At 48.4% G+C, this 12,133-nt stretch overlaps 1 protein-coding gene across 2 annotated transcripts in view; it reads right to left on the reverse strand.

Moving 5' to 3' along the window:
• The window catches only part of JMY (junction mediating and regulatory protein, p53 cofactor), a 483,755-nt gene that overhangs the window by 403,472 nt on the left and 68,150 nt on the right, over positions 1 to 12,133 (reverse strand). For both annotated transcript variants that reach the window (XM_086960737.1, XM_086960738.1), the window contains exon 2: positions 2,434 to 2,607. In XM_086960737.1, coding sequence (XP_086816863.1) covers positions 2,434 to 2,607 — 174 coding nt within the window. The remainder of the gene's footprint in view (positions 1 to 2,433; positions 2,608 to 12,133) is intronic.

The following is a 12,133-nucleotide window of genomic DNA, read 5'->3' on the forward strand; positions in this document are numbered from 1 at the left end:
CTGAGGTATATGTTTTGGGGTGTTAGGGTATTTTAAGGGTTCACATATAGTTTTGGGTTATGGGGTACAGGGGTAGTTTTAGGGTTTAGGAATAGGTATGGGTTTTGGGGTACAGGGGCATTTTTAGGGTTCAGGGCTAGGTTTGGGTTTTGGGGTACAGGGGTATTTTTAGGGTTCAGGGGTAGGTTTGGGGTACAGGGGTATTTTATGGGTTCAGGGCTAGGTTTGGGCTTTGGGGTATAGGGGTATTTTTAGGGTTCAGGGGTATTTTAAGGGTTCAAGGCTAGGTTTGGGTTTTGGGGTAAAGGGGTATTTTTAGGGTTCAGGGCTAGGTTTGGGTTTTGGGGTACAGGGGCATTATAGGGTTCAGGGGTAGGTTTTGGTTTTGGGGTACAGGGTTATTTTTAGGGTTCAGGGCTAGGTTTGGGTTTTGGGGTACAGGAGTATTTTTAGGGTTCAAGGGTAGGTTTGGGTTTTGGGGTAGAGGGGTATTTTTAGGGTTCAGGGCTAGGTTTGGGTTTTGGGGTACAGGGGTATTTTTAGGGTTCAGGGGTAGGTATGGGTTTTGAGGTACAGGGGTATTTATAGGGTTCAGAGCTAGATTTGGGTTTTGGGGTAGAGGGGTATTTTTAGGGTTTAGGGATAGGTTTGGGTTTTGGGTTTTGGGGTACAGGGTATATTTATAGGGTTAAGATGGGTTAGTGTTTAAGGGTGTTGGGGTAGTTTAAGGAGTAAGGGTGGGTTATGATTATGGGGTGCATGGGTATTTAAATGGAGCAGGGTGGGATTAGCACACGATATGAGACATGGCATGAAGGGCGGAACGTACCACACGCCCTCAGCGTTTGTCACGCCCCCCAGCACAAAGCAGACACGCCCACAAGGGACTACTTTGCTGGCACGGTTCTTTTACCTTTTAAAATGTATATGGTGGGCGTCTGCATAGCCTATGTCCTTCTGCTGCAACTGCCCCTTCCAACGCTGTATTGGGTGTTGTGATTGGTGCTGTGGTTCCTGAGATTACCCGTCTCAAAGGTTTGGGCTCTCTCTTTATTATATTAGTATGGATATGGATATATATATATATATATATATATATATATATGGAACCACAAACGCCCTAGAGCTTTCCAGGACACACTCGTGTTCAGCCTGCCATCCGGCCTATCTGGACACTTCTCCCCACTTCCTCACAGGTACGCTGTAGTGCCTGACGTGTTTCGGGGTCAGCTGCCCCTTAATCATAGGCTGCTCGGTACGTGCAGTTCAAAGGCTCAATTTTATTTACACCATTTGCATGCCATTGGTTCACAGTTCACATACAGTTTATGTTGCATGCTGGGAAATGTATTTTTTCCGTTCAAGTCTTCGAGTCACTTACTGGTTTTGAGCATTGTTCAAATCCCTGAGTGGGATGCTGTGAGTTGTGGAGATTGTTTTAGGTCCGGCTTCACACGCTTTAGCAGACGAAGGCATATCGATCCGCAGCCCCTCCTGTCTGTTTACCGCTCACGGTGACAGTTGTCCAGATAGGCCGGATGGCAGGCTGAACACGAGTGTGTCCTGGAAAGCTCTAGGGCGTTTGTGGTTCCATATATATATATATATATATATGGACATATTTTGCACTTCATGCTAGCGGTGTGCTACTGGGGACCCTGCACACAAGCAGACTCGATCTTCACTGGCGGCGTTGTGCTGTGGCACAACCTTCTTTAATTCCGTGTTAACGGAAGGATCGAGCACACCACTGCAGACGGGAGGAATAGAAGCGGTGATGGAGTCATGGAACTCCGCACTGGGCGACACAGCCCCCGTGGATAAACGTACCTGAATGTGATGGTGGTGCAGTCTTGGGGGACACAAGGAGTTCCTTTTTGTGGCAGGCAGTGCGGGACATGAGGAGAAAGCTACCAAACAGTCCTGCTATTCCCGCAGAAACATGGTGATCCTGGCAATTTACTGCATGCTGGGATCAGTAGTTCGTCATCACACCAGAGAACCCAAGCAGGTGATACAGATTACAGCTTGGGGGAGGAGCTAACCACAGCATATACCTGAATCGGGTGGGGCAGAACTGGAGAGCGGCGCATTATTCTCCTGTGAAACACGCTGGGCGCTGAAGAGGCCACAAGGCTGAAATGCATACGCCCGTCCGTGCCTTTGTGATTTTCTACAATAAAGATTCTCCGTTGTGCTCCCCCTAAGTGGCCTCAGACTTTCTTGTTTTAGGAAGTGTTCTTGGACATATATATATACACACACACACACACACACACACACATATATACACACACGCACCTTTCACAGAATGTTTAAATAATTAACGTAACAAAAATCACCAGTGTGATCTAAAGATAAAAAAACAAAATCGCACCTCCAAACGAGCTGAATTTTTTATAAGCAATAAGATATACAAAGTTGGCACAATACCTTTATCTGTTGTCTTCTAAGCATAGCCAATTCCCTCATATCTCGAAATGGCTGGAGCAAGTACTGGTATAGTTCCGTGGTTGCTTCGGCAAGGTTACTGTAAGCCTCATCTTCCAATTGATACAAATCAAGCAACTCAACCATACTTTCTGTGTTCTTGTGTTTTTCCAAAAGCTAAAGAAATTAGAAAAACTCATTGAAGCCAAGCAGCTCACGTTACAGTTCTAGGTTTAAGAAAATTGGACTTTTCCAACCATCAAAAAACACATTTTCAACCAAGAGTGTAGCCAAAATAATAAATGCTGGAGAAACCTCTGAAAAATTAAACAGATAATGTATTCATATAAAGTTACCACTTAAAAATAACCTAAAAAGCATGGATACATAAAAAATATTTTAATAAATTCTTTACTACCAAAGTCCTTAGTCCACAGAAGGAATGTAAGTGTGTACGCGGACAAAAAGTTACTTACCTGTATCTGTAGTTCTCCAGTATTGGTATCCTTCGTGTATTGACATGCTTGAATCATTTCCAGTTGCCAAGCTGAGAATCCCAGGGTAAAATTCAGAAATCAGCACTATGCTAAAAAGCCTGCTATGTCTGAAAAATATCCCCTTTATTATCCTATTCACATCATTTGAAAATAACAAAACTTCAGCCAATCAGATTGCAGCATACTGAACTCCACTCCCTTCAGTCTACCATACTAACACTTGTACTGGAAAATCTGGTCTTGTTGAATAGATGACAACAGGCCAAAGAGGGCGAGTCGCGTGTGAATCTATGAAAAGATACCAATCTTGGAGAATTACAGTTACAGGTAAATAACTTTGTTTCTTTCTCCGGTATTGGATCTTTCATGGATATACATGCTTGAATCAAACTAAAAAGCAGTCAAACGTCAGATTAAGCACTGTGGTGGATGGTGGGAAATGTATTTAAAAAAAGAACTCACCTTATTGGAAAAGATGACAGAACACTGCCTGCCTTTCTTACTGCTGCATCATTTTGTACTGTTGAATTAAATTAGTAATGCTGGATGATTGTGGGTCTATTTTTCTATGATTCCTGCCTTAAAATGTATTGACACACCTGCAAGCAGAGCAGTACAAGAGGAAACACTCCTTGTGTGCTTTCAGTTTACCTTTTAGAGGGCTTTGTGGTTTACAATGACGAAAAACAATAGCCACAGATAACCAGAGGGCTATGCTCTTATTTGAAATATAAAGACATTTTTGGAGGGGAGCCATAGGCTACCAACACTCGATCTATTTTTCAAAATTATTTACTACTGTCAATCTACATTTTTATGGCGCCTTCTTACATCTAGAATGTAAAGTGCTGTTTTCGCTACGCCCTTAAGATTTTGAAACAAATGCATTTACATCCACTGGTTCTTTTAAGTAAAACTTTGATTGCCGTTTTGGGGACAATCTGAATATAACCCAGTAATCCCTAAATTGCACAAAGGGCTCCTTAATGGCAAGGGCCTGTATTTCGCTCTATCTTCTTGCAGAGGTCCATTTGAACAGCAACGCAATTTTCAAGGAAAGATATTCGATTTCGACATTATGTATGGGTTGAAAAGAACCCTTCTTCAACAGTGAAAGTACTGCATTTGGTGGCTGCTTCAATGGAGGATACGCTCCAAACAGTCCTCTTAAGAACTCCTTCATAATTATTTCTGCCCACATGCATGGTTTATTGAAATTCCTCCAAAAGTGTGATACAGCTGCTAAATGTACTTTAGCAGATATATAAGAAAGCCCTGATCGTGCTAGCTGTAATAGATAAAGTAGCACCTATTCTGGTCAAGAAGATATAGGGTGAATATTATTGTCCAGACACCACTAACAGAATTGCTTCCATTTAAAATTGTAAGTCCTGTTAGCTAACAACTCTTTGCAATACTCTGGTTTAGCTAAATGACAGAGTTACTTTTTTGTTTGAATAATTAAAATCATTACAATTGTTGAGAACATAATAAATAGACAGTATCATAAAAAGATCAAAGGCTAAAAAAATGTTCAGTATAAAAAAAGGTTAAAAACACAAAACACAGTAACTCTTAACCGGTAGCTCACCCCAGACAAAAGGTGTGATCAAAGGGAGTCTCTTGAAAGTGCAATATACCTACTGCTGAGCAGGTAAGTTGACATTACCTTACCAATGTGATTATTATAGTGGCTGTCTGAAGTGGATGACTTCTGACCATTGTCGACAGAACATAGGCATATTTTTGGGTGAGAGATCGCATGTAAGTTATGGTGCATATTATCATGGGCGAGTTAGTTTGATTACTTAGGATTTTACGACTAGCCTAGTTTTAAATATGAAGCAGCATATACAGAGTATTGATATGGGCGGTAAGTGCCCTGGCTGAATTATTTCCCCATTGATGCAGCCTGTTGAAAAAATACTGAAAAAAGTGCTTTGTGCACATGTTCAAGCTGTTGATCTCTACAGTACCTGCGCACAGAGCTGTAGCCCAAGTGGCAAAAGTGATTAAAGTGCTATTTTACAAAGTAGTTGTCTCAGGCTGGCTGATAGCGTAGGTGATTAAAACAGCTCGCAGACTGTTCTCAATATAGTTAGACTATTCTGGGTTTCAAAATACAATAGTCAGCTATGAGGGTTTGAGTGCAATTAACAGGTTGAGAGTCATTAGTTCGTGGTCGGAGGTGAGCTCTAAATTCTTAGACAAATTTCCAACACCTGGACAGATAACTTCCCTCCGATTGAGAGAAGGATATTGCAGAGGCCTCCTGGCAAGTATCTAGATGTGCGTATTCATTATGCTCAGGAGCCAATATGACAAGTTTAGGGACTTTGGATCTGGATGAAGTACTTGGCCCTTAAGGACAGTCAACAAATTGTGAATCGAAATTTGCCTAGCTTACGTAACGGTAAGTTTCAATTCTATTAAGGACACGGAGGCGAGGATTATGCTATATCTTCCTTCGCTTTATTAACATAAAGAAACCACAGCAGCTTAGGAAAAGATATAATAAGAACAAAAAATGCTTTAAACATAAAGCATTGACGTAATGTTCAACAAAAAATCAACAACAACTCCCAAGAGTCTCTTTGTTATAATCATAGTCCACAGTCCTTTGTCACTGTTCATCATCCCTATATAACCGGACTTCCCATCATCTTCCTCCTCTTTCTTCGCGCAGATCACGCTTAAGCCTCATTGGTCCTGTTTAGCACCGTCGTTGCCTGCCAAAAAAGGAACAGCATCAGCGAGGTGGCCCAGGAAAAAGCGACAACAAGGCGAGGAGCATTCAGTGAACAACACAGTACAGACAACGTAAAGGAAAACGCTTTACTTACTGCCATACGGGTGGGTAGAGACACCACCGTAGTCCGGGTGGGATAATCCTCGCCTCCGTGTCCTTAATAGAATTGAAACTTACCGTTACGTAAGCTAGGCAAATTTCGATTCTATGTCAGGACCGGAGGCTTCAGATTATGCTAGTTTAAAGCTTACTTACCACCAACTGAGCTAAATCCACCACCGGCTTAAAATAAAACCTCTTGAAGGTGGAATCCGAGGACCAGTCCGCCGCTCGCATAAGGTCCTCCAGACGAGCACCCACCGAGAATGCCTTAGAGGCCATGGCCCCCCTGGCGGAGTGTGCTCCAAAGAGAGAAGTATTGATGCCCGCTTCTTGCATGACCCAACGCACCCACCGAGCGATAGCGGGGGAGGAGACAGCTTTGTGTGGCTTCCGCAGGGCAATCAACAACTGACGCTCGCCCGGAGGGCGCAGATCCAAGGTCAGGTCCTCATATGCTTTGAGGCATTGCACGACACACAACTTAGGAGTGTCAGTAAAGGCTGGATAAGAAATGGAACGCGACGACGTCTTAGTGCGTCGACCCACCGTAAAAGTAACCCCCTCCGGGGAAAAAATGCGTGCAGAAACATCCAGCGCGCGCACGTCCGAGACGCGCCTACAAGAGACCAGACATAACAACATGGCTAATTTCGCCGAAAGCTCCTTCAGAGACAGATAAGAATTCGCTGGCCACGATAGGAACAGGTTCAGGACCAAATTGACGTCCCAAAGGACGGAGTACCTGGGCTCTGGCGGCAGCGCGAGGCGAACCGCTCGCAGAAGCCGGCACACAAAAGGGTGTTCCCCTACCGGATGGCCATCGATGTTATCATGGCCCGCAGAAATCGCCGACCGGATAGCATTGATCGTTCTATACGCCAAACCCTTGTCGGCCAAATGAGCCAGGAAATTCAGCACGGGAACAAGGCCGGTGACCATGGGATCCAAATCCCTTCGTAAACACCAACGCATCCACTTAAGCCAAGCGGATCTGTAACGCTTCGTCGTACTATCGGCCAGTGCTTTGGAGAGCAAGTGCTCAGCTGACCCCGAAAGGTCCGGGAGCGTCCAGCGTCTCCTGAGAGCCTCCACGCCACGAGGCGGAGAGTGTTCTGCATGACGAGAGGGTGAGGTTCCCGATCCGGGCTCGTCAGGAGCAGAGGAAACAGGGGGAGTAGGATTGGAAAATCCCAGGAAAGTTCCAGAAGAACCGGAAACCATACTTGAGACCTCCACAGCGGTGTAACCAACACCAGGTCCGCACCCTGGCGGCGTATTTGAGCCGCCGTTCGCATGATCATGGAGAACGGGGGAAACGCAAACGGCTGTTCCCGACTCCAATCCTGCAAGAACGCGTCCGTGGCCTCCGCCAGAGGGTCCGGCCTCCAGCTGTAAAACCGCGGCAGCTGGTGGTCGAGACGGGACGCGAAGAGGTCCACCGAGAAGGGGCCCCAAAGGGAGTGCAGCCACCGGAAGACTCCCGGATCCAGTTTCCACTGGCTGGCATCCCTGAGATGTCGAGAGTGCCAATCCGCTACCTGATTGGACTGGCCTGGCAGATACTCCGCCGTCACCGCAATGTGACGAGACAGGCAATAATCCCAGAAGTCCTTCGCTAAATCCGCCAAGGCGCGGGACCGAGGACCTCCCAGGTGGTTCACATATCGGACCGCCGAAACATTGTCCATCCGTAGCAGGACACAAGCCTTGACCGAATCTTTGGTCCAACAGCGAACCGCGAAGGAGCCCGCAAGGAGCTCCAAACAATTGATATGCAATTGTTGTTCTTCTGACGACCAGGCGCCGCCGGTGGAAAAATCCCCGCACCGGGCGCCCCAGCCCGACCTGCTGGCGTCGGACTCTATGATTAAGTCCGGAGCCGACCCGAAGATCGCTCGCCCATTCCATGCCTCCATGTGAGACAGCCACCATGACATCTCCTCCTTCACTTCGTCCGTGAGGGGAACCCACTGATCGTAACACATCCCACGGCGCAAATGCTGCGCTTTCAGGCGCTGAAGAGCCCTGTAGTGCAGCGGGCCTGGGAAAATCGCCTGGATGGAGGACGACAGAAGACCCACCACCTTGGCGACATGGCGCAGTGACGTACGATCCCTCGCGATCGTCTGCCGAAGCAGGTGCCGTATCTTTGCGACCTTCCGGCTCGGTAGGCTCAAGACCGCCTGCACCGAGTCCACCACGAAACCTAAAAAGGTGATCTGCTGAGTGGGAACCAAGACCGACTTGGAGCCGTTGACGACGAACCCCAGTCTCTGAAGCAGGCCGACCGCTTGACGCAGTTGTCCTGCCAGCACCTCCGGGCACTGCCCCATGAGGAGGATGTCGTCTAAGTATACTATCATACGGACCCCCTGGCTTCTGAGAAACTCCACTACCGGGTGAAGGACCTTCGTGAAGCACCACGGGGCCGAAGAAAGGCCGAACGGCAGGGCGGTGAATTCGAACACCTGGCCGTCCCACAGGAATTGTAGGAAACGACGATGAGGGGGGTGGATGGGAACGACCAAGTAGGCATCCTTGAGATCCAGTCGCACCATCCAATCCCGAGGGAGGAGCACGTCCCGAAGGAGGTGGATCCCCTCCATCTTGAAGTGACGGTAGACCAACCACCCATTGAATTCCTTGAGATTGATCACAGGCCTCTTGCCCCCATCCGTCTTGTCTACCAAGAAGACGTTGCTGAGGAACCCATGCGGGTGGCGTGTTGATAGGCGGATGGCTCCCTTGCGCAGCAAGTCCGAGACCTCCCCGTCTATCAATCGCGCGTCGGAATCTGAGAAAACCATCGGGCACGGGGGCCTCACCTGAGTTGGCTGGTCGTGAAACTCTATATGGAAACCTCTCACAGTTTGCAAAACCCAAGCATCAGCAGTGAGCAACTCCCACTCCCCGTAAAAGCTTGCCAGCCGCCCCCCAATCGGAACTTGATCCAAGCAAAGTACACTTACCGGGGGCATTTCCTTGTCCGGACTTCTTTTGGAATCCTCTTCCACCATAGCGCTGTCCCCTCGTGGGGTAGAAATTGGTGTAGTTGGCCGAGGTCTGGTACTGACCTCTTCCGGAGCCTTGTCCACGGTTGTTGGTCTGCTGACCACGGCCGATCGCGAGGCCACTGCCGCGACCGGCCCCTCCAGAAAAACGCTGGTGAAACACCCTCTTGATGCTGGACTGGGCCTTGTCCAGCGACGTGAACGTGTTCACGAACTTTCCAAGCTCGCGGATGAAAGGCTCACCGAAGAGGCCACCCTGGGCCACGGCACCTGCCTCCGACGAGGCCAGGTCCCCCAGCTTCGGGTCCAGCTTAATAAGGAGCGACCGCCGCCGCTCCGTGGACAGGGCACAGTTGGCGTTGCCCAAGAAGACGATCACCCTCTGGGCCCAGTTGGAGAGCACCTCCGGTGAAATGGCGGTGCCATTCGCTCGAGCCTCCTCCGCCATATCGAGGATCTTCGTGGCGGGCCCGACCGCATCCAACAGCTTGTCCTGGCAGGCCCGCCAGGACCGATCGATCCCCTTCCTGGGGTCCTTCATGAATTTCGCCAGGAAGGTGGCCATCTTGGGGTCCAATTCTGGGGTCATAGCCACCTTCCCCTCCAAAGTAGGCCGAGGGCATTCCCCGCGCAGGCAACCCCTCGCCTCCTTCTCCAGGGGCTTGCGCAGCCGGCCCGCGACAAACTTCGCCACCGTCTCCCCCGGGGCCCAGGCCGCGGATCGGGGGTGGACGATCTCGTCCGGGTCCAGCATGCCCGACTCATCTCGGGGCATCTCCTTTCCCGAAGGCGCCGGGAGCCAAGACCGGGCCGACTCCCCGTCGTCATCCGTGTCCGGAGAGTCGTAGATCGGGGAGGCGGGCGCCGTCGACAGACCGCCCGAAGTGCCAGGGTCCACCAAGGGCGTCGGAGGCACCGCCGTCGCCTTGGCCAGGAAGGCGTCACGAAGACGCTCGAAGGCGCCCTTGTCCACGCCTTGGGCCTCCGATGAAGGCCCCTCACCCCGGGGTCTCTTCGGAGCGGGCGGCAACCCGCCGGACGTCCCCGGGAGCTCGGGGGACGGCGGCACCTGCGCCGCTGCCAGCTTGGCACACTCCTCCACGATGCGGGCCGAAAGGCGGTCCTCCATGGGCCCTACCACCTCCGTCACACAACGATAGATGGAGTTGTCCACCGCCTGATAAAACTCATCATCCTGCAGATAGGGCCAGGCCTCCTCATCATACTCCCCTTCCATGTCGGAACCAAGGGCAAATGCGGGGCACCCAAGAGGGCGGCAACCGAGAAAGTTCTCGAATGTGGGCAGGCCCAGCGGCTGCGATCACGTTTTGGGCCAGCTGACGTGGCAGGTGGGCTGCACCAACCCCCAAGCGCGCAGACCCTCCTCGCCGGGACCGGGTCTACGTACCCCTCAAGCGCGCTAGGCCACACACGAATAAAGAGGTGCACAGATCTCGCCCGAAGGCGATTCACGCGGTCAAAACCGCCATACAGACCCCAAAGGGCGTCAATTTGGGAAAGTACAGACCCGGAGCACCAGGTGTCAGAGGGGTACGCGAGGGTCGGCCCCTGCGCAAGCAGACCCCACGGCGTGGCTCCTCGTACCGCGGAGGCGCGCCGGAGGGTCGGCGAGGCGACAGGCCGCCCCCTTGCGGTCTATGTACACACCGCACACAAGTGGGAAAAAAGTCACGTAGGAACGGCAGAACGTTCCCGCAACTAGGGGACTCTGAAAGGAAATAAACCATGCAAGGAGTCCCCAAGACCGCAAGACATCAATCACAATAAAAGAAGACAAATAGAAAAGCACTTATCTGGCTGCGGGAGCAGCGAAGAAAGAGGAGGAAGATGATGGGAAGTCCGGTTATATAGGGATGATGAACAGTGACAAAGGACTGTGGACTATGATTATAACAAAGAGACTCTTGGGAGTTGTTGTTGATTTTTTGTTGAACATTACGTCAATGCTTTATGTTTAAAGCATTTTTTGTTCTTATTATATCTTTTCCTAAGCTGCTGTGGTTTCTTTATGTTAATAATGCGAAGGAAGATATAGCATAATCTGAAGCCTCCGGTCCTGACATAGAATTGGTTTCAGCTGAATATGAAGTTCCAATAGGAAAAATAGCGCAGGAAGCCAGTACGGTCTGAGCCATGTAGGAGCTATTAGAATAAATTGCCATGGTTCCCCTCTTCATGTCGTTTAGCACCTTTCTCTGGATCTACACGAAAATATGGAACTCTCTCTCTTCTGACATTCTGTCTAATTCACTGATAATCACCTTCAAGAAAGAGGTGAAAAGCTTCTTACTTAGCAGATTCGTATCATAATACAATGTTCTGACCAGTAACAACTCGGAGACCCTTACATCAAAAGCATTATCTCACCAGATTCAGATATCCTTAATCATGCTGGCAGGCAGCAAGAAGTGTGATCTTGGAACACAAACGTTCATACTTGTATTTGTATGGTTTATTTCTAAGGCATTATATATATGTTAGATAACAGAATTTGAGGGATGCTCTATACAGCGCTCGGATACCTTTGGGTCATGTTAGAGCTTTATAAAAATCCATAAATAAAATGGGTATACGGGGTAGAAAACGTAGGCAAAGATTTGACAGTGCTTCCAAAAATGAATTCCCCCCTACCCTGGTTGTTGATGCCAACTTGCATAAAATTGGCATTTCTGGTTCTGGCAGCTACGTATAAATTCCAACTTTGTTCTTCCCCAGTGACTCCAGAAGTCTTCAAGTAGTTACTGATTTATCTTGCATTCAAGGTAATTCTTTGTCATCCTGCTCAGGGTGTTCGCCCACTGATGGTCAGCGCCAGACATATGCTCCACTGTTAGTGAGATGAACAAGTTACTTACCTTCGCTAATGCTTTTTCTGGTAGATACAGTTTTTTTTGTTTTGTTTTTTAAATAAAAAAATTACTTTATTTGATTTGGTTTAAATCATACAAAGATGGTTGACCGCTAAAAACACATAAACACTTGTGACTTAAAATTCATGTCTGAATACTAGTTAATAAGTAGACTTTCCCTTTAAAACATTGTAATCAGTAAGACGAAGGAAAGAAAAAAAAACTGTGCAAATTGTGCCTTTTAGTCTTATGGAGTTGTTTAACCTTACGGGATCTGGTTCTTGTATATTTGCTTTGAAGTAAATGTCTAAGCGTTTTCTGAATCAAGTTCCGTGTCTTTCTTTTCTAACGCTTTTGAGGCTAAATTCAAAAGCTTTAATGATTTGCACGCCAATTGCACTGTCGATCCTCCTAGACATTTTATTACTGCGGACCTGCATGTCCTTATCAGTTCTTTTTTCAATAACGGCCGCA

This window comes from Lissotriton vulgaris, chromosome 3_1 (assembly GCF_964263255.1).
Source record: "Lissotriton vulgaris chromosome 3_1, aLisVul1.2, whole genome shotgun sequence".
NCBI lineage: Eukaryota > Metazoa > Chordata > Amphibia > Caudata > Salamandridae > Lissotriton > Lissotriton vulgaris.